The sequence below is a fragment of the Pseudomicrostroma glucosiphilum genome (genome assembly GCF_003144135.1).
Source record: "Pseudomicrostroma glucosiphilum strain MCA 4718 unplaced genomic scaffold BCV69scaffold_10, whole genome shotgun sequence".
NCBI classification, from domain to species: domain Eukaryota; kingdom Fungi; phylum Basidiomycota; class Exobasidiomycetes; order Microstromatales; family Microstromataceae; genus Microstroma; species Microstroma glucosiphilum.
The window spans coordinates 431,403-456,761 of NW_020289922.1; the positions used below are offsets into that span (position 1 = coordinate 431,403).

Consider the following 25,359-nt stretch of genomic DNA (forward strand, 5'->3'; position numbering starts at 1 on the left):
TCTATGCTTTGACCCACGCTTTCTGGTCGTGCTGCTTCCGATCCGATCTTTGTGTCGGCCGCCGGTGTCCGAGGGAGGCGCCAGCCGGCTCGGTAATCTGGTTTCCCGAAGCGGGGGTCCCGACGAAGTCGGAAAAGTGGCTGCAGTGGAGCTTCTGTCCGGCTCAATAAGACTCGGCCTGCTTACAAGTGTCGTCTCCCTTTTTTTCCCCGGACATCTCTTCTCCTCCTTCTTCATCACACTCATACATTCACCCTCTGCCATACCAAAGAACTCATTGATCATGTCTCCTTCTGCTACTGCCCCCGTACTCAAAGAGAACCTCACTCTCAAAGCCACACACGAGTCCAAGCTCGAGCTGATCCGTAGTGAGCCCAAGCTTCCCGGAGAGGGCCAAGCTCTGGTACACGTCAAGGCTACAGGGTGAGTGTGTGAGAGAAGCGTCACTCACCTCAGGACTCTAAGCACTGACTGTTGCGATTCTGCCATTCACCGCCTGCCAGTGTGTGCGGTTCTGACGTGCACTTCTGGAAGCATGCTGGACTCGGCCCCTGGAAGATCACCGACAAGACCGCTCTCGGCCACGAATCTGGCGGTATCGTCATTGCCATTGGTCCCGGTGTCGAGCACGTCAAGGTTGGAGACAGGGTCGCCATTGAGCCCGGAGTCCCCTGTGGAAAGGTGCGTGCTGCTGATTGCCTGCGGAACCTTGTCCACGCTCCTGTCTAACTCTCCTCCCTTTGCGATACTCAGGTCACCTGCACTTACTGCCGAAGTGGTCAATACAACCTGTGCCCCACTGTCGACTTCTACTCGGTTCCCCCCATGGATGGTACTTTGACAAGGTACCACGTTCACCCGGCCGCTTGGCTGCACAAGGTCCCCGACTCCATGTCGTACCCTGAGATCGCCCTTCTCGAGCCTCTTAGTGTCGTGCTGCGAGCCACTGACCGAGCTGACATCAGGCTCGGAGACCCAGTGCTGAGTGAGTACGAGCAATTTCGGCTGATGCAACGTACACCTTGAGCTGACTTCTGAGTCTTGTTGATCTTGCAAAAGTCACCGGAGCTGGCCCTATCGGAGTCTGCCAGCTGCTGTGTGCCGCTGCCGCTGGTGCCTCTCCCATTGTCATCACTGACTTGGCACAGGAGCGTCTCGACTTTGCCAAGAAGCTCTGCCCAGAAGTGCACCCCTTCAAGATCGATCTGGCTCTGACACCAGAGGAGTCTGCTCGCCAGATCGTCAAGCTTTTCACAGCCGCTACCCACGGCGTGGGAGGAGAGACGATGCCTTCGAAGGTCTTGGAGTGCACTGGTGTGGAGAGCTCGATTGCCGTGGCTTCTTACGCCTGCCAGCCCGCAGGTCTCATCTTTGTTCTGGGTGTAGGCAAGTCGCATCTGAGCATTCCGTTCATGCACCTTTCCACGAACGAGATTGACCTCAAGTTCCTATTCCGATACGTGAGTTGCTCGAAGTCACAGAGAAGCGAAAGTAGAATCAGCGGACAGCTGACGCTGCCTCCCTCTGCCCTTCACAGCGCGACACCTGGCCAAAGGCCATCCGTCTCGTAGCCTCGGGCAAGATTCCCTCGCTGAAGCAGATTGTCACCCACACTTTCCCCTTGGAGAAGGCAAAGGAGGCCGTGGAGCACTCTGCCGACCGTAATGTCTTCTCCGTCAAGACGCTCATCGTAGACGAGGAGGACTAGATAGTTCGGCAGACTTCCTCATCATGTAGACTTCGCTAGCTTTCACCAAATCGCTTCTTGCTCCACTTGCACTGAATCGCTTCGTGTTCCACTGGCTGCTCGGGAGGAGTAATCGCCTCACATAGACTGTTGCGATGCTCCGTCCTGATCTCGTATCTGCCTGCAGCCCCTATCTCGATTTGGGCTAATATGTGAAGTAGAAGAGTAGATTTCGTACGTGCAGAGAAGGCTGAGAGGGAGAATACATATGATGATGCAACGAATCCCTGGTGTCATCATGGGCGAACAAGGAGTAGAGAAGAAAGGGAGGGAGGTGCCGGGAGTGAACACCGGTATCAGGTCGAGCTCCGTGAAAGGGGGCAGGGAGAGGAAAAAGGGGGGGAAGGTGTGGCAAAGGTGGTAATGTACAAAGCTTCAGAGGAAGGTCTACAGTGCAAGACTGTCCATCCCAGTGGGACGCGACAGATCGTCTATTCGAAGACAGGAGTGGTAGCATCCTGGTTGCTCATCGAAGGCGTCATCAGCGTCGTTGTGTCGTGCTCTAGTCCGACCCACTTCTGCAGCATGGCGTCTAGCGTTGCTCTCCGCACTGGCTTGGAAAGGAAATCGGACATGCCTGCGGCGAGACAGATGTCCCTGCCCTTGATTGCCGCTGCTGTGAGGGCGATAATGGGGACTTTCCGCATGGCGAGCGAAGAGGACGCTCTCATCAATCGTGTCGCTTGGAAGCCGTCCTGCAAAGTCACCGAGGAATCGGGTCAGCGACGTCTATTTGGATCCTCAGAGCTCTTTGGTCACTCACCATCGTGGGCATCATGCAGTCCATGAGGACCAGGGCGTACTCCTCATTCTTTTTGTAGAATTCCAGCACCTCTGCGCCATTCTCTGCATGGTCGACCTCATACCCTAGCTTCTGCAGCGTCTTGATCGCAATCTGCGAGTTGACAGGATTGTCTTCCGCAAGAAGAATGCGAGCTTTCTTGACGGAGTTGCTCTTTGTCGTGGTCGAGACGAGAGAAGATCTCCTGAAGCCAAGATAATCTTCAGAAGGCGCTGCGGTACCTGCACCTGAAGCAGGGCCAGGTGCAAAGGTGTGGCAAGCCGTCGTTTTGGTAGTGGTCGTAGTTTGGGTCAGCATCGCAGTCCTCTCACCAATCTGGTAGGTGGAAAACATGCTTTGCAATTCTTCTCGAGGATTCTGGGGGTCCGAGGTGGCAGACTTCAGCAAAGGGACTGTGAAGGTCACTGTCGTGCCCACTCCCTCCTCGGACTCGAGGGAGATCTCCCCTCCCATCAACTCGATGAGGTTGCGGCAGATAGCCAGTCCTAGGCCTGAGCCACCGTACTTGCGTGAGGTCGATGGGTCAGCTTGGCGGAAGGGCTGGAACAGACTGCTCAGCTGAGCCTGAGGAATTCCGCAGCCCGAATCCGCAACCTTGAAAGAGTAGTAGCAAATGCCGCTCTCCTCCCGGGTCTTGCTTGCTTTCAGCATGACGCTGCCTCGCTCTGTGAATTTGCCTGCATTCGCAAGGAGATTGTTCAAGACCTGCGTTATCCGCCCCGCATCTCCAAGCACGATTTCATCTGGCAGGTCTATGTCCTTGATGAGCTCCAGACCCTTCGAGAGCATCAACTTCTGGAAGTCACGCGCGGAGTCTTCGCATACCAGCTGAAGAGAGAAGGGCAGAGACACTAGATCCAACTTTCCGGCTTCAACCTTGCTGAAGTCCAGCACATCGTTGATGACCGTCAGGAGAGCACCCGAGGAACGCAGGATGGAATGGACCAAATCTTGCGCCTCGGCCGTGAGACTGTCGATGTCAAGCAACAGCTCACTCAGACCAACGACACCATTGAGAGGCGTACGAATCTCGTGGCTGATGACCTGCGTGGAACAGAGGGCATGAAGTAGGTGAGATCAGAGTAATCAAGGGACACCTCTAGCTCGTGCGTCTCTCTTTACTCACTGCCAAAAATTGACTCTTCATTCTGCTCGCCTCCTTTGCCGCCGAGCTAGCCGCTTCTGCACGGGCGACCTCCCTGGCGCTCTCCTCAAACTTCTTCTCCATGATAAGTCGCTCTGTGATATCGAAGCTCATGCCGGTCACTCCGATGATCGGAGCCTCGTCATCTTCGTGAGTGAGCAAGAAGCTGGTCGGAGCGTTCATCTGAGCCCTCGTGGGCCTGTACATTGTACGGTAAGTCCGCCCTCTAATTGTGCTCTCCTCTGTGACGTGCTCTCCCTGCAATGCCTGCATGATTGGATCCTTCCTCTGCCCACCCCATTCTTCGAAGATGCTACGACCGACAATGGGTGCTTTCGTAGGCTCTCGAAGGTGGGGCAGATCTGTTCTAGCATCCTCCGAACCGCTTGAGCCGGCAGAGATTGAGTGAGCACTTGAGCCTGAGATACTCGAGCCCTTCGCAGCGTCCAAGCTGGCAAGAGGGCCCTCCGCCAGTGTGAAGATACCTTCTGTGTTCACTGCCCACAGAGTGATATCAGCGCCTCGCACAGCATCGGAAAGGTTCTCCCTAGCCTCTCGGTTTGATGCAAGAGCATTCAGTGTCGCGTGAACGTCTGTAAGAGGAATTCAGGTATAGCCGGGGAAAGTGTTAGATTGGCTCTGACTATCTAAAGTGTGGAATTCGCCTAGGAGAACTCACCTGTCAACATTCCGAACCACCTCAGCACCTTGCCTTCGCTGTTTCGGACCGGGTGCGCTCGACAAAGCATCCACTTGTACGTTCCGTCTTTCGCCAAGATCCGTTCTTGCACCTCATAGCGGGATTCCTGACGGAGTGCCTTGCTCCATGCCTTGCCTACCGAAGGCAGATCGGCAGGATGTACATAGTCTGTCCAGCTGGAACCCTTCGAGGTCTCAAAGGAAGACCCAGTATACTCGTACCAGCGATGATTGTACCATTCCAGGTAGCCATCACTGTTGGCAATCCAAGCAATCTCTGGTAGGTCTTCACAGACCCGCTTGAAGCTAGCAATGGTGTCGACTGATCCGCTGTCATCCACAAGTGCCACTTCTGCCACACTCATGCTGCTCGCACGGAAAGATTCTCTCGTGACGTCTTTCAGGAAAAGAGCTCCACCTATGTACCTTCCATCCCCCCCGGAGTCGAAGAGAGGGATTCCAGTGACTTCCAGAACGTACCTGGTGCCGTCTTTGGCGATGACACCAATCTGTTCATTTACGATCTTCTGGCCCAGGATTGCACATCTGTACAAAGGGTAGTCGCGGAAATTGAGTAGCTGAGAAAAGGATGCGTCGTAGCAGTTGAAGTGCGATAGAAGCCAAGCTGTATCGACCTCCCCCTCGAGAGGAGCAGAGTCGGCTGTTCTGTCCGATGGAGGAGCGGCTGGAGGATTTTCGACGTTTTCCTCATACATGCCGCCGCCAGGGCCCGCGCTGATACGCTCAAGTAAACTGTCCGCTGTCCGATTTCGAACTGCGGTGTGTCCGTCGCTATTGTAGTGAAGAAGAAGCAGCGGCGTCAGTAGAGTCGTTCGTTAGAGATGCGATGGGATACGAATGGTCAGTCGCAACTGCACAATCACCGCCCCTGTGGTTTCGTGACGGCTCACCTCGACATGCAAACCACTGCGTAATCGATATTGTATGCAACAGCCTCGGCCAGGAGAGATGTCTGAAGAGGCGGATCCGCCAAATCGTCGAAGGGACCTCTGTCATCGTCGACGGCAGACTCTACTTCTTGATCAGGGCCGAGATTAGCTGCTGCGACTTGTTTAGCCGTTTCTAATACGGCCTCCTCTTCTGGAGCTACTTCGACTGGAGTCGTGAAGTTCGGCAGGCTCGGAGGTTTCGTCGTTGAGCTGGACAATAATGTGATTGTGATGATGTACCAGGCTTCGTGCATATACAGCTTGGACGAATTTGCAGGTGTGTCGAAACAGGCTGCAATGGTGATGCCGCACCAGAAGGGCTTTTCATCGGAAGGTGGGCCAGAGGCGAGTTCAGCGTGCGGCCATGCGACTGGCCGAAAGTTCTGCTATCGTACTCACTCTACCTGCCCGATCCTCGGGCGTCCGACGTGGGGTGAGAGCTACGGTGGACTGTGCAGGCTGAGCCCACGGCGAGCCGTGCTCAGACTCTCCCCACTTGGACTCAGCAGCATATCGAATGGCCCTTGTCACTGTCGGCCGCGTACTCTCGGCCACCCAAGCATTGAAGGGGGCACCAGTACACATCTTTGCATCTAGCCCGAGCATCTGTGCAGACAGTGGAAGGGGAGAGCACGTCAGGAGATAGAGCCTTGAATTCCGCCGCGTCTATCATGAGAAAGAGACTTCATACGCACAGTCTCGGCAAACTTGTTGACTCTCTTCAAGTTCCGGTTTCTGTCCAAGACCACGAGTGCTACGGGTGCGAACTGGATGATGGCTGAGAGCTCATCATCCCTCATATTCAGCCGCTGTGGCATATTGGACAGACCCAGGCGGGTAAAGGTGGGGGCGCAGTGTACAAAGAAAGACGAACGGCTGCCACCGTCGGTCGAGGAGACTGCGACGTCAGCGGGCTAGCAGGTTATGATGAGGAGCTTCTCGCCTCCGGTTCGTAAGGCTTTTTGGGCGAGAATGAATGCCTGCTTCCTATATGTGCGGCTCGGCAGAGAGAGAGAGATTGCGGGGGAAGTGTATGACGAGGAAGGAGGAGGAGCCGGAGAAGACCGGAACTGTCTACGACGATACGGAGAGTTTAACTCTGATGATGACAATCAGGCAAAGGCAGAGGCAACGAGGAACACAAAGGAGAAGGTAGCAAAGTGAGCAGTAAGTGGTACAATGGCCCAGGGAGACCAAGCCAGACGACCAGGCGCGGGCCCTTCCCACGCTTGGACTGCTACGGGCTCAGACAGGCAGACAGGCAGCTAGCCACGCACGCAGCCACGCCCCTTCTCTGCACGTCTTGAATGTTGCGTGGCTTTAGCTAGCAGTTGTGCTGTCTCGCTCCCCGCATTCTCCTCTGGCGGAATTGGGCAACGGTGCCACTGCAAGGGCGAGGAGCCAGGCAGACGCTCGCGCACGGAGGCCGAGGGGATGCTGGAGCTCGACCTCCATGATGCTGTTGGTCCGCTAGCACCGCTGGCGCTGGGCACTTGCAGCAGAGGCATCGGTATGACGCGTTGGCGCTCTCTCAATTTTTCGTCCCGAAGCTCCAGGACGCCACCGCATTTTCTTCCTTGTGATCAGTCCCGCGTTGGTGCCCCCAGCCCGGCAGTATGGTGCAAACAGGCCGAGGTTCAGCGGCATCCTCGTGGCACATCCAGCGGTCAGTGACGACTTCCCAGGGAGCGGCGCTAGTGTCCTGTTGGCCTCACGGCCTTTGCGCGCCCATCAAGGTCAGATCTCCGGCGCCACGGCGTCTCTGTTGGCTTCACACATTCGCTCTCTCCAAACGGATCCTCATACGATAGTTGGATGCTATAATTTCCGATCCGCTGCCGCGGAAAATCCCAATAACGATACCGGAGCTTGGAAACATGCCCGAATGATGTAAACCCTAGATCCTCCGCTTACCCACGAGCTTGACAACACTAGCCTTCAGTACGTTCGCCGCCTTCTCCGTGTCCTTTTTGCTCAGCCCAGCCGTCACACCGAGACGTATCGAAGGTCGGCTAACAACACCCCGCTCTAGCACTTCGGGCTTAATCGAAGGCAGTCGCTTGTGCAGAACGGCAAAGACGCCGTGTTCGAAAGCATCGTCTAGAATAGCCTTGAGCAGGGCGACTTGCTGAGAGGGCAGCAGATCGTGCTCTGGGTCATTCGCTCTAGCTCTGACCTCTTCGGCTGAAGTAGCAGGGGTGATCGTAGCCCTGCTCCTTTCCCTCTCGAATTTCTCCTCCGACGTATCCGGGTGACGGAGGCCCTTCGGCCTGATCTGCAAGTGAATAATTGGAGAATCGTCGGCGCTAGGGATGTAGAGTGATTCGATGTGGTCCACGACACCTCGAAGTGCACGAATATTCTCGCGAAGCCTTCCTAGCACATCGTCTTCGTTGGTGAGGACCTTGTTGATGGCCAAGCTTGAGGCTACTGCCAACATCGCAGGCAAAGCTGCCGAGTACACATACGACGGTCCATTGATCCTCTGATGGAAGATGACCTCTGTACTGCCCGCACAGAAACCTCCTGCGGCTCCCATGGTATTCGCCATCGATCCAACAATCATGTCCACTTCGCTGGCCTGTCAGAGGGAGCAGAGGGGTGTGAGACATCAGCGCAAAGCCTTTGAGATGCTGTTCGGCCCGCTCCAGCTTGCAGACTCACTGGAACGTCACAGAGCTCTGTCAAGCCCCTTCCGTTACGTCCCATGGTACCTACGCTCAGACTCTCATCCAAGATGAGCCTGAACTTGTATTTTCTCTTGAGCTCTACTAGCCTCTTGAGATTGGAGATCTGACCGTCATTCTCAAAGATGCCCTCTGTGATGATGAAGCGGCGAGTGAGGGGTCTCTTCCTCTTGTATTGTGCGACAACTGACTTCAGCGTCGCCTCGAGCGAGTCGAGATTGTTGTGGTCATAGTATTTTGTGGTTGAGCGCGAGATCTGGATGCCCTTCTGAATGGCAAAGTTGACACCTTTGTCCGCTACGATGATGTCTCCACGCTTTGAAAAGGCAGGAATGACCGAAGAAATCGTCGAGAAGCCTTGAGCGTAGATGATGGCTTTCTCCGTGCCCAGGAAGCGAGCGATGTCGGTCTCCAGTGCCATGTGTACGTCTACGGCAGGGCAAGGGACGGGTTCAGCAGAGAGGCAGGAGGGGGACATAGTGTGCTGATCGACACTCACCAATGGTCCCGTAGAATCCGGGCGGACTACAACTTCCCACTCCATAGGTCCTGAGCGTCTGAATCGCGGCTTCCTTGACCTTCTCGTCACCAGCCAGGTCCGCGAAATTGTAGCTTCCCAGGTTCAGGACGTCCTTGGGCTTGCCGCCGTTCAAGTTGGGCATCAGTACCTTGGGCCTTGGAGAAGTGCCTCCGATGATGGTGGCCACAGAGGAGAGATTGTCATAATCTGCCTGGCCGAGGGGCTCGCACAGTGGCACAGGGTTAAAGTCTTCCACGAGCTCATCAATTTCCTGTAGGGACAGAAAGCGCAATGAATGATGGCAAGGTTCAGAAGGTGCAGCCCCGTGCACTTTATGTCAGCTCGCTCCCTGTCTTACCTTCTGGTCTAATTTGACGAAGTTGCTGCCGCTCGTCGTGCCTCTAGTCCTGCTTTGCGCTATGGTCCGAATGGCAAAGACTACCAGGAAGAGCTCCAGCAGAGATCGGATAGGGTCATCCTGATACGATGAGGCAATGTATCGTCTTACAATGGGGGAGCCTGGGAGTTTGGTGAAGGTCTCTGACAAGAAAGCAGAGAGAGACACGAGTTGTGAAGAGAGGCCATCCAATGCGGGCGAAGAAGAGGAGCTCGCTTGCGAAGACATGGCGAGTGGTATTGATGGCGCGTCTCCGACGGCGGGTGATTGCGATGGGCCAATGGTTCAGGTTGGGGTGGTGTTGGTTGTGGTAGACCAAGCAGGGTATGGAATTCTGAGTACACTGGTAGCAAGGAGGGTATCGAAGGAGTGAGGGGAGGGGAGGGAGTGGTGGGTTGGGGTGGGAAGTGTCACTCTGGCGGACATGAGTTGGTCTGAGGGAGGGGCTTGTGCTCACCGCCGTGTTTGTCTTTGCCGCGGCTCATCCTTGACGTGCGTCGAGGCTGCCACTGCCGCTTCTTGGCTCTTGCTTCCGCAAATACCTTTGGTACCACCCACCTCGCACACATCAGCGCTAGTCTTACCGCATCTATCCCGCAGGTCGCACTGGTCAGGAAGAGTATATCAGTCTTCCTTGTCCATGAATGCCCCCTTTTACGGCCTCACGTTCCTTGCTCGAACTGAGTGCCCGACTGTTGCGTCCAGGTTTCCGACGCAGCCCTACGCAGGTGCCTTCCCCGGCCAGCCGCACGCCAGAGCAAAAGTCTCTTGACCTTTCTGCTGTGCACGACCAGACCGACATGAGCTCATGGCGAAGGGATACGCGCCGAGAGCGGCTCGATGGAGAGTTCTTCACCCCAAATGAAGCCTACGCCGAGGGCAGTGCTCAACGGGATCAGCGACATCGTTCCGGCGCATCAATAGGATGGGCACCTCAAGCTCGATCTAGAGATGTCGAGGACTCTCAGTTGCCGCATGCTTTTACTGACAACGTCCCAGCATGGGCATCAGAGAGGCAAGCTGATCGGTACGGCGACCATTGGGAGGCTTATCATGACGCCGGAAGTGCCCAAAGACGATCCTGGAGGAAGGAGTACGGATACTACGACACTTCCGATGCCCCGGGGAACCAGCAGTCTTCCCGCGGGTATCAACCTCGCGAGCTTCCGAGCAGGCCACCCTCTCGATGGGATATAGAGCCAACTACTCAGTCCACCTCCTCCGATGATCATTGGCGGTCCCAACCTCGACACGACGCGCGTCCGTCTCGCTGGCAAGGGCAGGAACACGGTCGACCCCCTCATCCAGGAAGGCCACCAAGACCGCCTCCCCACATGTCTCACTCATCTGACGCTGCGCAACAGGTGTACCGTCCTCCGCAACACCAGACTCATAGCACGACGTCGAATTTGCCAGCCAGTGACTCGATACGGCAAGTGTCCATCCGTAGCGGACCTCGCAAGTCTTATCGCAGAGGCACGGGAATGATGCCTTCGACATTTTCGCTCGCTGCTGGACCTCCCCCAACACTGCCTCTGCTTGTTCTAGACCTCAATGGCACGCTCGTCCATCGGGGGCACAACAGAGTAGTCGGAGCGCAGCACCCCACTCGCAGACCTTATCTGTCGAGCTTCCTACAGTACTGCCTTGGCGTCAAAGATCCCTCTTTTCAGCACGCAGAAGAAGATGACACGAACTTGAGCGCTACAGATGTCGACGATGCGGCGGCAATTTATCGGAGAAAGGAATGGCTGATACGTGGTCCAAGTCTACGTGGTCGAGTAAGCAATGATCTTCATGGACTTCACTACCAAGCGACAGATCCAGGCGCTTCCGAGAGCGCCACAGACGTCGTAGCAACTCAAAGACTTCTGGTCTGGTCCTCTGCCCAGCCACAGAACGTTGACTCGATGGTGCAAGCGATCCTACATCCTGCTCAGGCGGCACAGCTAGTCCGAGTATGGGCACGCGACACTCTGGTACCTCAGCGTCTATACAAGCATAAGAGCCCTTCCATCAAAGACCTTGAGGTGATATGGAATGCACTCAATCATGCTGCCGCCTTCGACGTGAAAGCAGAGCAGTCCTCAACGGAACCGGCAGAGGTACACGAGGGCGAGCGCCGTGTGAACGCAGAGTACCGTGATAGGACTGATCACAAGTATCCAGACGGCTCAGAATCCGAATCCGATTCTGACTCCAGTGGCAAGAAGGGTCACGGTAAATCTGGCTCGGGAAAATATGCACCTCCCTCACGCGGCAAGCGACGTGGAGCAGCTCACGTAGCTCATCTGGCGTCTCTACAGTACGTCAAGCAGCCAAAACTCTCTGCTGCGAGACAGTGGCAGGAGAGCAGAGGTTTCGGCTTCCACAACACTCTGCTCTTGGATGACTCTACCGACAAGGCCAGGATGCAGCCGTACAATCACCTGCTCATTCCCGAATTCGATCACGAGAGGGCTGCTGGCACTCGGGCGTATCGAGAAAAGCTAGTCGCTCTGCATCGCCAGCGTCAGCAAGAGGGTGATGAGGCGCAAGCGTCAACTCACGAGGACAAGTCGGGCGATGGTCAACGCTTGAGCACGTTGTCCCAGACGGTGGACGACTTGCAGCTAGAAGGCGAAAGCAGAAGAGCCAAGCAGCGGATTCGGCAACGCGCTCGAGCCGCGCTGGCCGCCGAGCAGGAAGCGTTGCAACCAATTGCTCCGGATGTAGAGATGGACGCTACAAAGACTGCTTCCGAATCTATAGCAGAGTCATCTAGTGAACCGGAGCTAGAGGAAGACCTGGGCCCCGAACCAGATACCGTTCTGTTGCAGGCTGTTGGTGTGTTGGAGCATGCTCGCTGGCAGACCAGCGTAGCCGCCTGGATTAGGCATGGCGGTTTGGGCTCTTTCGCTGGAATGGAGCACCCAGGCGGTAATGCGGTCAAACGAGGTGCAAGCAAAGAGGGGGGAAAGAACAAGAAGATTGAGGGCAAGGAAGCGGAAGACCTTCCTTTGCTCGACGCTAAGACATCGGAAAAGACCGAGGCGTTCTGGGAGGCTGAAGGGCGAAGAGCTCTCAAGCGTAGAGGAGTGCCCGTTATCTTCTAGATGTTGTTGTCTCTCATACCTCATCATCGTTGTCAACATACCTTGCTCTGATCTACATTGTGCTTCATCTCTACATGCCTGTCTCGCCTTGTGACCCCGCGCCTCGACTTTTTTCCCGAAGTGGAGCAGCTCTGCATCTGTGTCGGCTTCACTTCCGCTATATCATCCACTCCTTCCTGACACTTCTCCGCGTAGCGCAGATCTTCATATCATCCGTACGTTTCGACCACCACCCACTATGGTTCTCAGGTGCTCTCAATCGCGACAGATGCTCACCGTCTTGGAACATGGGAGCAGCTGGGCTCTGCTGCGCGAATCTGTGACGGTCGTGCAGCAGCGATCACTGCATACTTCTCGCCCGCTTTACAAGATGAAGGAGTTCAAGCTCGACCCTTCACTATCATCATCTTCCTCTTCCTCCGCTTCATCCGCTGCTTCATCGTCCCGCTCAGCAGCGGAGCAACGCCAGCTGCTCGATGAGCTACGGCAGGCCGCCTCCTCCTCTTCTTCCTCAGCAGCTGCAGCTCGTTTCCCCTCGCAGCCAAATGCAACAGCCGAGCGTCTCCTCGACTCACAGGGACAGCGGGCGCCCATGCCTCCCGGCCTTGGAGGCTCTCTACTAGGCGACTATCCTCTCCCTCGTCGTCGAGGTCTGGTTGCCAAGGCGACTGGCGAGGGTCAATCTTGGCAGGAATTGAAGACGGGGCAGAAGGTGGCTAGGACCGCTTTCAAGGGATCGCAGGTGGGACTGGTCCTCTTTGGCAGTGCATTCACACTGGTGATTTCGTATGCGCTACTGAGTGAGCTGTTCGCGCCGAACAGTCCTACGGTCATCTACAAGGATGCTTGCAGGAGAGTGGAGGACAACAAGGAGGTGAGCAAGCACTGCAAATTGCAGGCGTTTAGCGCAGGGCATAGGATCGCTGACGCAAGCCTTCCCTTTCTTCCTTAGATCTATGAGCATCTTCTGCCGCCCTTCAAGTTCCATACGCATTCACTTTCCCCCGTTGCCTCCTCTCCAACCAATCTTCCATCTGGTCGTCGTCGAGCCTCCCCCTTGCCCAGCTCGGTGGTAGTGGCGGACAAATCTGGTCAGGGAGATGTGATGCTGCTGCGCTTCTTTGTCGAGGCGCGGGACAAGGACAGGGATTGGAGCTACCTGGAGAGGAGTCGAGACTGGGTACGGGATCAAAGTCGATGGGTGACGAGTGAGGCAGTGCAGCTGGTGGAGACGATCAGGGAGAAGCTGGCGGGCGAGGAGGTAGAAGAGGGCGAAGGAGGTCGTTCCCCGCTGGCTTCGCTACGGGACGCTACAACAACCGACGAGTCAAAGTCTAGCTCCTCTACCTCCGAGCCTGGTGTCTTTAGCCGTACCCTCTCAAGCGGTCTATCCTGGCTTACTCCCTCCTTCTCCACTTCTGGCGCCTCGAAATCGCTCAAGGGCAAACGTGAGCCGGGAACCTTCTCCTCTGGCGAGGTGCATGCGGAGCTGAAGATGGACGCAGAGAGTGGCAAGTGGGAGTACAGGCGACTGTGGATCGACATACCCAAGAGTGGAACGATTGGTAGTCGGAGGGTATGGATTGCGAAGAAGGAGGGGGACGTGAAGAGGTAGAGGTAGTCGGGGGGCTCTGGGACGCCAGGCGGTGTATCGATGGCTCTTCCCGAAGAAAGGCGATGTTGCTCTCGCACCTGGAACTTGTGTGACTTTGGCAGTGTGTATGTATGCAGGTACGGTTGCGGTTGGTGTCATGGTCACCTCGATGTTGCTGCCTGGCCCGGTGGGTGCTGCCACGTGAGCGGGGGGTGATCTGTTGCGTTGCCCTGTGCGGAGCAACACACGCGCTGGCCAGGCAACCAACCCCGACGCACTTCTTCCTGTGCCTGGTGGCCCCTCTTTGCCTCTTGCCCCCGCCGCGTCGCTTCTTCTTCTTCTTCCCCTTTGCTCCTTCTCTCCACCGTACACAAACCCCTCAACTATCAGCCATCCTCAGCATGGCTTATCAGCAGGATCTCCTCGGCGACGATGAGTCCAGCCTCATCACAGGCCAAGAGCCCATCGCACAGGGAGTCTCACAGGTTCCAACAACCGCAGAGACCAGCGCACTTGCCGATGTCATTCAGCCTTCTGCCATCTCTGCTGGCTTGAGCAATGCCAATACCAACCCTTTCCTTCAAGACGTGAAAGAGCAAGCTCGCGATGGTGCTTCCTTCTCGAGCGCACCAGCGGTGCCAGAGACATCTGCTTCTATCCCACCTCCCTCGGCACCGTCTGCACCTTTCCCCAACGGTGGAGTAGCTGCCCAGACTGGAAACAGTGCGGCAGCCCCCAGCGCCCTACCAGCCAAGTCTTCCACCAACCACGCCAAGGTGGCTCCCCAAGGGCTCGAGGCACAGGCAGAGGACGTCATCAACCGCATGGCCAATGCCAGTGTGGCTCCGGGAGGAAAGGTTCGCCTGACCCAGTATCCTGCCATCGACAATGCTCTCCTGCCTGCCGAGGGCAATGGCCAATTCTCGAATCTGCATCTCGGCCTCCTGATTTGGTTCTCACCGGCACTTCTCACCCGACTGATCCCCTTCTTTAAGCCTAGCTGGGTACCATGGTGGCTCTACATCGTCCTTGCAGCCCTCCTCGCCTCTCCGGTTTCGGTGGCCTATTGGTGGGTCATGAGCCGAATTGGATCGCGCAAGAATGAGAAGGTAATCCTCCCTGGCAAGCCAATTGAGAGCTACATCACCATCAAAGACCCTGAGCTCAAGGCCAAGTACAATGGTCGTAACAAAATCCCAATGGCCATCTTCTACGAGGCTTACTTTGACAAGAAGATTGACATCGTGGGCGGTGACGCCAATATGCTCAATGTCCTCGAGTACCGAATGGACTGGGCCAGCATGGTCTTTACTGCCGACTTGTTCAAGTTCGTCTTCACTACCTTGATCCCCGATGTCCTTTCTCACTCTGCTCGACAGGACGAGGAGCAAGTCCGTGACCATTACGACCGAGGCAACGACTTCTACGAGTGGTTCCTGGGACCGCAGATGATCTACACGTCTGGAATGATCTCCGACCCTACCCGCAAGGAGACTCTCGAGGAGCTACAAGACAACAAGTTGTCAGTCGTTTGCTCCAAGCTGAACCTGCAACCTACCGATAAGCTCCTGGACATTGGCTGTGGTTGGGGAACCCTGACTGCCTTTGCGGCCAAGAATTTTGGCTGCGACGCGACCGGTGTAACCCTCTCGCGGGAACAGACGCATTTCGGTAACGACCGCATCAAGCGCAACGGCATCGACCCTTCGCGAGCACGTATTCTCTGCACCGACTACCGCGACGTTCCCGTGGAAAAGGGCTACTACGACAAGGTCGTCTCCCTTGAAATGGCCGAGCACGTGGGTATCCGTCACTATGGTCGATTCCTCAAGAGTATCTACGAGCGCCTGAACGATGATGGGACTTTCCTCTTGCAAGTCGCAGGTCTACGACCCCAGTGGCAATTCGGTGATCTCATCTGGGGACTATTCATGAACAAGTACATCTTCCGCGGTGCTGACGCCTCCTTGCATGTCGGGTGGGTCATTACGCAACTAGAGAAAGCCGGCTTCGAAGTGCGAAGCTGCGATGTTCTAGGCGTGCACTACAGTGCCACCATTTCGCGCTGGTTGGAAAACTGGTACGTCAATGAGGAGAAAGTCCGAGCAAAATACGGTGATCGCCTATGGAGGATCTGGGTCTACTTTTTGGCCAGCTCGGTCATCATTGCCCGCGAAGGTGGAAGTAGCGTCTTTCAAATCACTACACAGAAGAATTTGAATGCGACGCATCGTGTAGAGGGAGCTTTCAGCCATGCGAACTTGCATCCCAAGCCGAGGAAGGAGTTCGTTAGTGTTTACAAGTGAGCGGGCGCGCGGGGCGGACGTGGGCGTGCAAGGCGGAGAGGGAGATGGAAGAGCTGGGAGGTGGGGAAGACAGAGTAGATTACAGGTCGAAATCTGGTAGGGAGGGAGGTGCGGTCTTTGCTAATGGGCTATTGGGTCGTAAGCTGTGCTGCGAGTATTTCCCAGTCTCTTTTCTGCGCCAAATAGCATTATTCATCATCATGATCATGAACCCAGACACTTTGAATCAAGAGTCTCTCCTTTTCACGGCTGTGCTTGCGCTGCCCTTCCCCCCCCCCTCCCCCTCCCTCACCTCTTGTATCGCTCCTCTGTCTTCGCCTGCTCCTCTCGCTACGACTGTTGCGCCACATCCGCCTCCTCCTTCCACTGCTTCGCCCGCTGTAGACGTGCAAGGGTGCGCTCCCTCCCCAGCAAAAAGAAGAGTGTCGCGGTATCCGGGCCGGGCTTTTTCAGCACAAGTCAAACGGAGGAGAAAAAGGCAGAGAGAGAGCGGGGAAAGGGCATCAGTACTTTCCCTCTTGCAAAAGTGGAGCTTCCCAAGCAGCGGCGAGCTTCATTACTCACTTTTCCGCCAAAGAGGGCAAACCGGAGTATCCTCATCATGTCGATCCGATCGCTTCCCGACTCGCGAGGAGCCTGCTCAGCGTCCAGCTCCTCGAGAAGTCGGTCGAAAGTGGAGCGCAACGTCTCTCGATCCGCCCATTCTCCTCCTTCATTGCCTCCACTGGTGCTAAGACCCTCCATCGTCTTGTAAGCCCGCTCGATGAATTCACCAAAGCGCGGCAATCGTGCAGCCGCTGCTGTCCCTTTGCGAACCTTTCTCGTCTTGTACTCCGTAAAGGGATCAGGCTTCTCCCCAGTCGCAATCGCTGCAGCCGCAGCCGAGACCGCACTTCCTCCTGATTCTCCCGCGACACCCTTCTTCTTAATTTGCTCGGGGGAAAGAATGGCGCCGTAATCTGGTTCTTCAAAGAGGTAGCGGGCTTCGTATGGCAGGTCCTTGAAGAGGAGGACGCGACCGATCATCTCCTGGATGACGGGCTTGATGTACGATTCGGTCAGGAGACCAGCCTGTTCTGCCCCTGAGAAGCGCTCCTTTAGAGCGGGTAGGGCCCGTAGATAGAGAGCGTGTAGACCGTCTCGACTGCTGTCATCCGGAGACTGGCTGGCGGGAGAGGAGGTGGGGGGACCGTTGGCCTTGAGAAGGAGGTGCCGCTTGTTGAGATAGTCTAGCTTAGGCGGGAAAGGGACTGCTCGATGGCGGGATATCCTCAACGGATCGAACTGGGGCGCACACGAGAGTGTGGGGTGTGAGCGGAGAATCTCAGTGTCTGCTCTTTGGACACTTACCGATTCTATCAGGTCCTTCAAGGTCAGGACCTCTCTTGCATTGCCCTCCCCTTCGGTATGTTCTACAGGCTCTTCACCGTGGTGGTTATAGCCCATCAACGAAACGTAGTTGAGTACCGCATCGGGCTCATATCCCATCTCCCTCCATACTGACACATGTACGTCCTGCGTCTTTTTGCTCAGCTTCGTGCCATCTTTGTTCATCAGCAAAGGCAGATGCATGAACGTAGGCGGGGTGAAGCCAAAGGCGGAATAGATGGCGAGATGCTTGGGCACCGAAGGCAGCCACTCTTCGCCGCGCAGAACGTGCGTGATGCCCATGAGGTGATCATCTACGACGCTGGCCAAGTGATACGTCGGCCAGCCATCGGTCTTCATCAGAATTGGGTCATGGACTCCAATGTCGGGCTTGAAGAGGAGGCGGCCGGACACTCCGTCGTGGAACATTGTCTCTTTTGGTTCCATCTGCGTGAAGCGAAGAAAAGAGAGTGTCGGTGTGGGTTGGTTCTGCTGAAAGATGCTACACAGTATCCCCTCTGCTTACCCTCAGCCTGACGCAGTACCCTTTGCCCGACTTGATGAGCTTTTGAGCGTGCTCCTCGTCAGGGGGAACATACTGCTGCACGCCCTTCCGGGCTACAATCCGCGCTCGTTCGTTATCTCTCTTGACTTCCTGGGCATTGCGCTTCATGTTCCCCCGTGCCACGGCCCTCCTTGCCACCTCGGCATCAGGATCCTCGTCCTGATGGGCTCGAAAGTCCCGGTAGGCTTTTCCTCGTTTGATGAGCTCCTCCGAGTAATGCCTGTAGATGTCTAGGCGCTGTGACTGAACATATGGACCACTGCTGCTACTGGAGGAGGAGCTTGGCCCTTCGTCCCAGTCTAGGCCTGCCCATTGAAGTATCTCTTGCATCGACTCTAATGAGCCAGGTACCAAGCGGGTCTGCAAGGACGAGAGGGGGTGTGAGCAGACTGTCGGTCAGTCACGCCAGCCAGACAGAGTTTGACAGATCACCTATGCTTCAGGGTTCTCACCTGATCCGTATCCTCAATCCTGAGTAACCATTTGCCACCAAATCTCCTTGCAAAGAGGTGATTGAAGAGGGCCGTGCGTAGTCCACCCAAATGCAGCTGTCCAGTGGGTGAAGGTGCGAATCGTAGACGAGGTGGCTTGCTTGGAGGGAGATCTGGCTTGATCTTGGGATCTTCTGGTAGCTTCGGGGATACTATCTGTATGGCTCCTGATGGGACGCGAGATGAGGGTGATTGATGAAAGGTGCGTGGATGGGGAGGGGAGGGTAGTGAAGGATGCCTTGTGTACTGAAGGGCAGGGCGGAGGTCCAGCCGTGAGGTGGAAGGGTGACTGTACAGGTGCGCTGCTACGCCATGCCTGGCTGCGGCTGCCATGACCTGGTGATGGTACGGGTGGGTAGGAGCTGCAGCAGGACCTGCCTTGGCTTTGATTGCGGAATATGAGTAGTGGTGGAAGAAGTGAGTGGGTGAGCCTTTTGCCAAGCGGAAAGGGAAACGTGGCTGTGGGCGCGCAGAGGCACCGCCGAGCACAGACCGCCTTGGGTCAGTCACTCTGCTGCCCCCACACACACGCGCAGCCAAGACTGGACGACACTACGCCCGCATCCACCGGCACCACAAAGTACCAGCCAAGGATCACACACCTCTGCCTCGCCCCTACCCATCACCATCAACATCAAACAGCTTCACCTCACATCCCCCATCCACCACTCCATTCACGAGCATACACACACCACCTCGCTCGTAACTCACCCACCACCAACCATCCCCGCCTTGGATGGCATTGCCCAACCTCCGTCGCATCTTCTCCTCGTCCAGAACACCCCTCGAGGAACGCGCCGTTTCCAGAAGGGCATTCTTCCGCTTCATCACCTTCCTAGCCTCGTGCGCTACCATTGCCCTACTCAGCTCAGCAGTAAACAAGAGGGATAGAAGGAGATTCCTCGTCGCCTCTGCAGCAGCAGCAGCAGCATCACCTGCCTACTCGTAGCCTCCCAGCCTCAGTTCTAGACTAGTTCAGCGCTGCCCAGTCGGCCACATACCCCCCTCTCTCCTCCACTTCATACCCAGCCATGTCTCGATTGCTGGGTGCAAACCCACACAAGGCAAGCAATGACCTCTTTTCGGTAAACTTCAACCAGGATGCAAGCTGTGTAGCGGTAGGCACACGGACGGGCTACTCCATCACAAATTGCGAGCCCTTTGGCAAAGTATATTCAAAGAGTGAGTAGGAGCTGACTTGGAAAAGGTATCCTCTTCCAACCAACGGGAATGGGGAGCTGACTGTTTCTTTGACCTCCTCTTCACGCCTTGATCAGATGTGGGGCCAGTATCGATAGTGGAGATGCTCTTCTGCACCTCCCTCGTCGCAATCGTAGGTACGGCCGATTCAGGACCTAGCGCAAGCCCACGGAGATTGCAGATCGTCAATACAAAGGTGAGAAAGAAGCAGGGCAACGCTGGACTGCCAGTCAGCTCCTGAGATTGCGTGGCCGCCAGAGCTGAGCGTCTCTCCCCTCTCCTATCCTCTCAGCGTCAATCCACCATCTGCGAGCTCCTCTTTCCCACAACAATCCTGGCAGTGAAGCTGAACAGGAGACGATTGGTCGTCGTCTTGGAGGACGAAATTTACATCTACGACATCAGCAACATGAAGTTGCTGCATACCATTGAGACTAGCCCCAACCCACAAGGTGAGCTGGCGATACTAAGGGGAGGCCTAGATTGGGTAATCTGACTCAGTCTCGCTCCTTCTTCCCATACCTAGCCATCTGCGCCCTCTCCCCTTCTTCGGACCCCTGCTACCTAGCATACCCCTCCCCTACCCCCTCGCCCTCCTCGCCGCTGGCCAATGGCGCTCAATCTCCGGGCGACGTGCTGATATTCGACCTCCTCTCTCTGCAAGTCTCCAATATCATCCAGGCCCACAAGATGCCCATTGCCCATCTAGCCATGAACTCCACGGGCACCCTTCTGGCCACCGCCTCGGACAAGGGTACTGTCATCCGCGTGTTCTCAGTGCCCACGGCCACGCCTGTAGCACAATTCAGGAGAGGAGCCTATCCGGCCAAGATTTACTCCATCAGCTTCAACGCCGTCTCCACCCTCTTGTCCGTCTCGTCAGATACAGAAACGGTGCACATCTACAAGCTCACAGGCGCTGGCGGAGCACCTGCTGGGTCCCCCTCCCTGTCGACAAGGTCAGCCTTGGCTTCGCCAGCGGGCGGAGGAGCCAGCTCACCGAGCCTGGGGAGCGAGGACGGCAGTGAGAATGGTGCGGGCAGGGGAGGGTACGAAGGGATGATCGACGACAAGAAGAAGGGATCTGGACTTAAGTGAGTGGAGCCGACTACACCTAGGCGATTCTCTCCCGTCCGGCGCTTTCTGACCTCTGATCTTTGACCCCCTGTCACTTCTTTGCAGAGGCTCCCTCCGCAAGCGCTCCGCCGCCCTCGGCCGGCTGGCATCTGCCTCTGTGGGCGGCTACCTCCCCAGCACCCTCTCAAGCATGTGGGAGCCCCAACGGGACTTTGCCTATCTCAAGCTCCCCACTCCAGGCGTGAGCTCCGTAGTGGCCATTTCCCCCACCACCCCGCAAGTAATGGTATGCACCTCCGAAGGGTGGTTCTACACTTATAATCTTGACTTGGAAAAGGGAGGAGAGGGGGCACTGCTCAAGCAGTACTCGCTCATGGAGGGAGCGGCTGGTGGGGCTGCCGGGGAGGAAGGGAGTGAAGGAGCTGGGCAGGCTGGTGGAGATTGAGGGAGCGCAGTGCGGCGCAGTGCACATTCAAGACAAGGCGATTGGGGATGACAGGATTTTGATTGAATGGATTGGAATGACTTGATCAGTTGGATCGATGATGGGGAAAGAGGAAACAATGAATTCTTGCTGCCCGCACACACACACACAATCCCCCCCCCCCCCGGCTCCCCTCTTGTCTCTGCCTATTTGCTCTTCGATGCTGACTGGCTGACTGGCTCGCTCGCTCGCTCGCTTATCCACTTCTCGCCCAAATGATATCAAAGTTGACATCTACCCTCTGTCATGGTGTAGCGGCGAATTCTCTTTCTGCGTTGCGCTTCTGTGTGCCTCTTACGCTTCCATCTACTCGTTCTCCTCTCCTCTCTACTCTACTCTACTCAACAAAAAAGTCTTGAAAATTCTACTGTCCGCTCAATTCCCTCTCCAGCGCCTCGTTAGGTTCCTCGGTCATTTCATCTCCACCAGCATAGACCAAACCTGCACTTGCTCCCAAGACCTGTTGTTGTTGTCCACCTCCTTGATGATGAGAGTGCTGATGGTGCTGATAGCTTTGCTGCTGATATTGTGGTTGCTGATAGACGTTCTGCTGCTGCTGCTGCTGCTGGTTGTGATGTGAATGACCTACGCCTCCTCCTCCTCCTCCTCCTCCTCCATAGCTCATAACGTCATCCATTGTCGTCGGGCTACTCTTCTGAATCTCCTCGCGCGTAGGAATAGGCAAGGAGTCTTGCCTCCTTGCACCACTACCAGATGAAGAAGACGTTTGGTTGGCAGCAGCAGCAGTAGCGGCAGCTTCAGCAGCAGCGTTTGCCTCGTCGGCTGCAGCGGCGGCGGCTGCGCTCTGCCTGACCTCCTGACGGAAGCTTCTGACCTCTTCAAGGATGAGGGCCTTCATTCCCTCTGTATCGTCTACTGCCTCGAATCCAAAGTCAAACTTGCGCGGGCACAGAGGCTCGTCGATGGGGTCGTGCCAGACGGCCAGGTAAGGGTGCTGTAAAGCTTCTTCACAGCTTATCCGGAGAGCAGGGTCAAAGGCGAGCATCTTCTCCAGAAGATCCAGCGCCAGCGGATTGGCATTGGGGTACAGGGTGCTGAAAGGGATGCGCTGCTTGTATGGCAGGGAACGGATGTACTCTTGTGCTCGTGGCGAGCCAACACGACGTAGTGTTTCCTCCGACGGAGTACCGAGGTAGTGAAGGATCTGGTTCAGCTGGTCTACATAGTCTCTTCCCTTGAAGATGGGCTTGCCCCCTAGAAGCTCGGCGAGGATGCAGCCCACCGACCAGACGTCAATGGCTGTCGTGTAGTTCTGGAAGCTCAACATGATCTCTGGTGCTCGATACCACCGTGTGGCGACGTACTCTGTCATGAATCCTCCTCCTGCTTGCTTGCTAGCTGCTTCAGGGTCCGTCTCGAATCCTCGTGCCAGGCCAAAGTCGCAGATCTTGAGCTCACAGTCGGCATTGACGAGGAGGTTTCCGGGTTTGAGATCTCTGTGTAGCACACTGGCCGAGTGAATGTACTTGAGTCCGCATAGCGTCTGGTAGATGAAGCTCTGGAAGTGGGCATCTGATAGGGGTTGACCTGAGCGAATAATGGCGTGGAGGTCTGCCTCCATCAACTCCTCGTATAGGTACACCTCATTGAATTGCCGCGGGTCGATGACGTCCATGTCAAAGAGGGATGTGATGTTCTTGTGGTAGCGGAAATGCCGTAGCAGCTTAATTTCCCTGAGAGCTCGCTTGGTCAAGATGCGCTTGCTAAAGACGTTTGTGATCTTCTTGATTGCCACACTCTCCCCAGTGGCATTGTGGGTTGCAGCTGCGACACATCCATAGGCGCCTTGACCGAGCTCCTTTGAGATGCTGTAGGCTGAATCGATGAGGAAGGTCTGGCCGAGGACGGAGTACGGGGTACGAGCGGGGCCGGTGCTGCTGCCGCTGGGTCCTGAGGAGGACGAAGAGGAGTGCGAGTGGGACATGGTGGTGGTGGTGGAAATGGGTGTGGGGTGAGAGTAGGAATGGCTGACCCTTGCAGAGACGGGAAAGGGAGTGTTGTAGTATCGACCAGCTCAGAGGAATCTCAGTTGCGGTGAGGGGCAAAAGGCAGGAGAGGGCGCTGTGAGGCGGGTGTGTGCGTGTGCGAGTGTGCAGGCAAAGTGGAGTGAGTGACGGAGTGAAAGGGCGAGGTGCAGCCAAGGCCAGGCGGGACAAAGCAAGGGGCGTGGCTGGGCAGGAAGCAAGTCTGCTTAGAGCGCGACGACGAGGTGGCTGGTGATTGGGAAGGTGAGGTGTAGGACTGAACCAGACAACGTACGAACGAAGGAGGTCAGCAAGGTGCAAGATATATATACGAGTGCGTGTGAGTGAGTGAGTGCCTCACACAGGAAGGCGCTCCTCGGAGCAAACGGGAAAAGGAAGCCCCTCCTCGCCTCTTCTCCTCGCCCCGCCCCTCGCGCCTGGCGGCTGTGGAGTTCCGACGCCCCCGCACCACCCTGACGGAGCAAAGAGGACGGTAGAGCAACACCACAGGGAGACACCATCACCCTCCAGCCACGGCGACTGCACCACCTCCTTCGCCTTCACATTCGGGCTGACATCGACGTCATCGGATTCATTAGCATGACAATTACGGACAAAACAGACAGCACACATTTGTTGATGATGACCTCTCACAGGATTTTGCCCGCCGAAGCCTGGATACTCCACAGCAGGGCACGCGTGTCCGACTCGCTCCTTCCCCTTCCCATGATTCTGCCCCTGACACTTCCAACCTTTGTGCTGCTCGCAGTTGGGGTATGACTTTGTTTGCCAGAACTTTCGAAATGGTTCAGAGCTTCATTCCCCCTCTTGGCTCCACCAGCGTACAGGAGCAATTCGGGTAGACTGCGACGTCGTGGTGTTGCACCCCACCAAGTGGCATCGGTCGTTGTGACGCTCTCGGAGTCTTCTCCGGCTTGCTTGGTACTGCTCTGGCTCGTAGGCGAATGATATGTAGCGCAGATCTTGCAGAGTGTGACTGTGGAAGCTGCACTCGCGAGGAGTCGAGTGGGGCTCAGCCCTGCGGATGACCCCTCGCTTTGAGTTGCCGCTTTGCCCGCAAAAGGTAGGAAGAAGATTGGAGAGGGGGAAGAGAATGACGCAGAGCGAGAGCGGCTGCCAGAAGCGGACCTGCTCTTCCTTGGGGTGTTGATGTTGAGAGAAGGAAGTGACAATGCTGAGGCCGGCATAGGGCGTGAGGTCGAGGGCCCCGTGGAAGTGTAGCTGCCGATGCTGATAGTGGGCGAATCTAGGGCGAGATTGCTACCGGAAAGACTGCCACTCGAAGGACGACGAGACTTCTGCTTGTGGACAGCTTCACCTTCAGACCTGAGGGCTCCATAGGATACTTCTGTTGCAGACTTGTTCCGCCTCCTGACTTTGATTGGTTTGGTGCAGTCGACGGCGAAGGACAGTCTCCTTGTCTCTCTGGGCGAAGCTGGGCTTGCCGTCATCCTCGAAGTCGAGGCGTGCATTGGGGATGGAGTTAAAGAATCGCTCCCTGCTGTGTTGCTCGGCCTACGCGCAAAAGTGAGCCGAGGTACGGTCTCCACAGCCACGTCGATAGTCTGTGGGCTGCGCAAGATCGACGGCAAAGGCTGGGTGCCAGGGATCAACAGAGTAGTCGAAGAGACGAGACGATCCTGGCGATCGGGCAGGATGGTCCCACGGTCTCGCTTGGCTGAGTATAGAGGAGGAACTGTGATGAAGTCCGCTATCTCATAGTCGTCCTGGGCTTCCTGCTGCCTCTGGGCCTCGATCTCGGCTTCTCCCTTGGCCTTGTGCAGCAGCTTAGCCTTTGGTCCCGCACTCCTGCCTCTCCGAATTTGAGGATACTTGAGATCCAGGCCAACTTCTGGACTTCTTCTCAGCAGTGATCCTCTGCGCTTGACACTCCCTCTTGGTCGGCCTCGAGATTCGCTCAGCCCGGCTTGACTGTCGAGCTCGTGGTCGGACGAGTCATAGACAAACAAGTCGAGATCGTTGCTTACGTCGGCGGTTCTTCTCTGCAACAGATTCATGTTGGCAAGAGCGTTCAAGGTGGGTGCGTGAGGACCTTTTTCAGTCTTGTGCGAAGTCTCGCTATCACTACTTGAACAACTTGCGATTCGTGCCGTGACAATGGTTCGAGTCATCACAGGCCAGTGTGGCGTCGTTGCAGTTCGTGATGATCTTTCTCCCGATGACACCAAAATGCTGCGAATGCCGGCTCAGAAGAGGTGACCACCCT

General features: G+C 56.2%; 10 protein-coding genes across 10 annotated transcripts; 5 read left to right on the forward strand and 5 right to left on the reverse strand.

The window, feature by feature from the left end:
- Positions 1-162: 162 nt before the first annotated feature.
- On the forward strand, positions 163-1,869 carry BCV69DRAFT_313531 (GroES-like protein). Its single transcript, XM_025495037.1, has 5 exons — positions 163-423; positions 504-681; positions 754-985; positions 1,060-1,460; positions 1,538-1,869. The coding sequence occupies exons 1-5, from the start codon at positions 284-286 to the stop codon at positions 1,706-1,708; spliced, it is 1,122 nt and encodes a 373-aa protein (XP_025346947.1). The 5' UTR covers positions 163-283; the 3' UTR covers positions 1,709-1,869.
- A 213-nt stretch (positions 1,870-2,082) lies between these two features.
- BCV69DRAFT_32294 (hypothetical protein) lies at positions 2,083-6,288 on the reverse strand. The gene is made up of 7 exons (XM_025495202.1): positions 6,038-6,288; positions 5,742-5,948; positions 5,304-5,662; positions 4,373-5,184; positions 3,676-4,286; positions 2,511-3,593; positions 2,083-2,442 (listed from the first exon to the last, which is right to left on the reverse strand). The coding sequence occupies exons 1-7, from the start codon at positions 6,158-6,160 to the stop codon at positions 2,179-2,181; spliced, it is 3,459 nt and encodes a 1,152-aa protein (XP_025346948.1). The 5' UTR covers positions 6,161-6,288; the 3' UTR covers positions 2,083-2,178.
- An 850-nt stretch (positions 6,289-7,138) lies between these two features.
- On the reverse strand, positions 7,139-9,354 carry BCV69DRAFT_283891 (PLP-dependent transferase). Its single transcript, XM_025492851.1, has 4 exons — positions 8,908-9,354; positions 8,529-8,820; positions 8,007-8,458; positions 7,139-7,923 (listed from the first exon to the last, which is right to left on the reverse strand). Exons 1-4 carry the CDS (start codon positions 9,172-9,174, stop codon positions 7,240-7,242), a joined length of 1,695 nt encoding a protein of 564 aa, XP_025346949.1. The 5' UTR covers positions 9,175-9,354; the 3' UTR covers positions 7,139-7,239.
- Positions 9,355-10,817: 1,463 nt separating this feature from the next.
- Positions 10,818-11,411, forward strand: BCV69DRAFT_234464 (hypothetical protein; the record flags this gene model as incomplete). The annotated part of the gene is made up of 2 exons (XM_025489881.1): positions 10,818-11,166; positions 11,233-11,411. Coding segments are annotated over 2 exons (528 nt in total), but the record flags the coding sequence as incomplete, so codon positions are not given.
- A 1,000-nt stretch (positions 11,412-12,411) lies between these two features.
- Positions 12,412-13,656, forward strand: BCV69DRAFT_250334 (hypothetical protein; the record flags this gene model as incomplete). The annotated part of the gene is made up of 2 exons (XM_025490377.1): positions 12,412-12,915; positions 12,994-13,656. 2 exons carry the CDS (start codon positions 12,412-12,414, stop codon positions 13,654-13,656), a joined length of 1,167 nt encoding a protein of 388 aa, XP_025346951.1.
- Positions 13,657-13,952: 296 nt separating this feature from the next.
- BCV69DRAFT_283893 (S-adenosyl-L-methionine-dependent methyltransferase) lies at positions 13,953-16,153 on the forward strand. The gene has a single exon (XM_025492852.1). The coding sequence runs from the start codon at positions 14,037-14,039 to the stop codon at positions 15,939-15,941; it is 1,905 nt and encodes a 634-aa protein (XP_025346952.1). The 5' UTR covers positions 13,953-14,036; the 3' UTR covers positions 15,942-16,153.
- Positions 16,154-16,271: 118 nt separating this feature from the next.
- On the reverse strand, positions 16,272-18,698 carry BCV69DRAFT_300100 (hypothetical protein; the record flags this gene model as incomplete). The annotated part of the gene is made up of 5 exons (XM_025494426.1): positions 16,272-16,319; positions 16,506-17,225; positions 17,292-17,756; positions 17,836-18,234; positions 18,327-18,698. The coding sequence occupies 5 exons, from the start codon at positions 18,696-18,698 to the stop codon at positions 16,272-16,274; spliced, it is 2,004 nt and encodes a 667-aa protein (XP_025346953.1).
- A 231-nt stretch (positions 18,699-18,929) lies between these two features.
- Positions 18,930-21,246, forward strand: BCV69DRAFT_283894 (WD40 repeat-like protein). Its single transcript, XM_025492853.1, has 5 exons — positions 18,930-19,547; positions 19,643-19,761; positions 19,858-20,017; positions 20,092-20,659; positions 20,748-21,246. The coding sequence occupies exons 1-5, from the start codon at positions 19,397-19,399 to the stop codon at positions 21,085-21,087; spliced, it is 1,338 nt and encodes a 445-aa protein (XP_025346954.1). The 5' UTR covers positions 18,930-19,396; the 3' UTR covers positions 21,088-21,246.
- BCV69DRAFT_283895 (Pkinase-domain-containing protein) lies at positions 21,242-23,436 on the reverse strand. The gene has a single exon (XM_025492854.1). The coding sequence runs from the start codon at positions 23,069-23,071 to the stop codon at positions 21,491-21,493; it is 1,581 nt and encodes a 526-aa protein (XP_025346955.1). The 5' UTR covers positions 23,072-23,436; the 3' UTR covers positions 21,242-21,490.
- A 325-nt stretch (positions 23,437-23,761) lies between these two features.
- Positions 23,762-25,264, reverse strand: BCV69DRAFT_300103 (hypothetical protein; the record flags this gene model as incomplete). Its single annotated transcript, XM_025494427.1, has 1 exon — positions 23,762-25,264. The coding sequence occupies one exon, from the start codon at positions 25,262-25,264 to the stop codon at positions 23,762-23,764; it is 1,503 nt and encodes a 500-aa protein (XP_025346956.1).
- Positions 25,265-25,359: the final 95 nt, after the last annotated feature.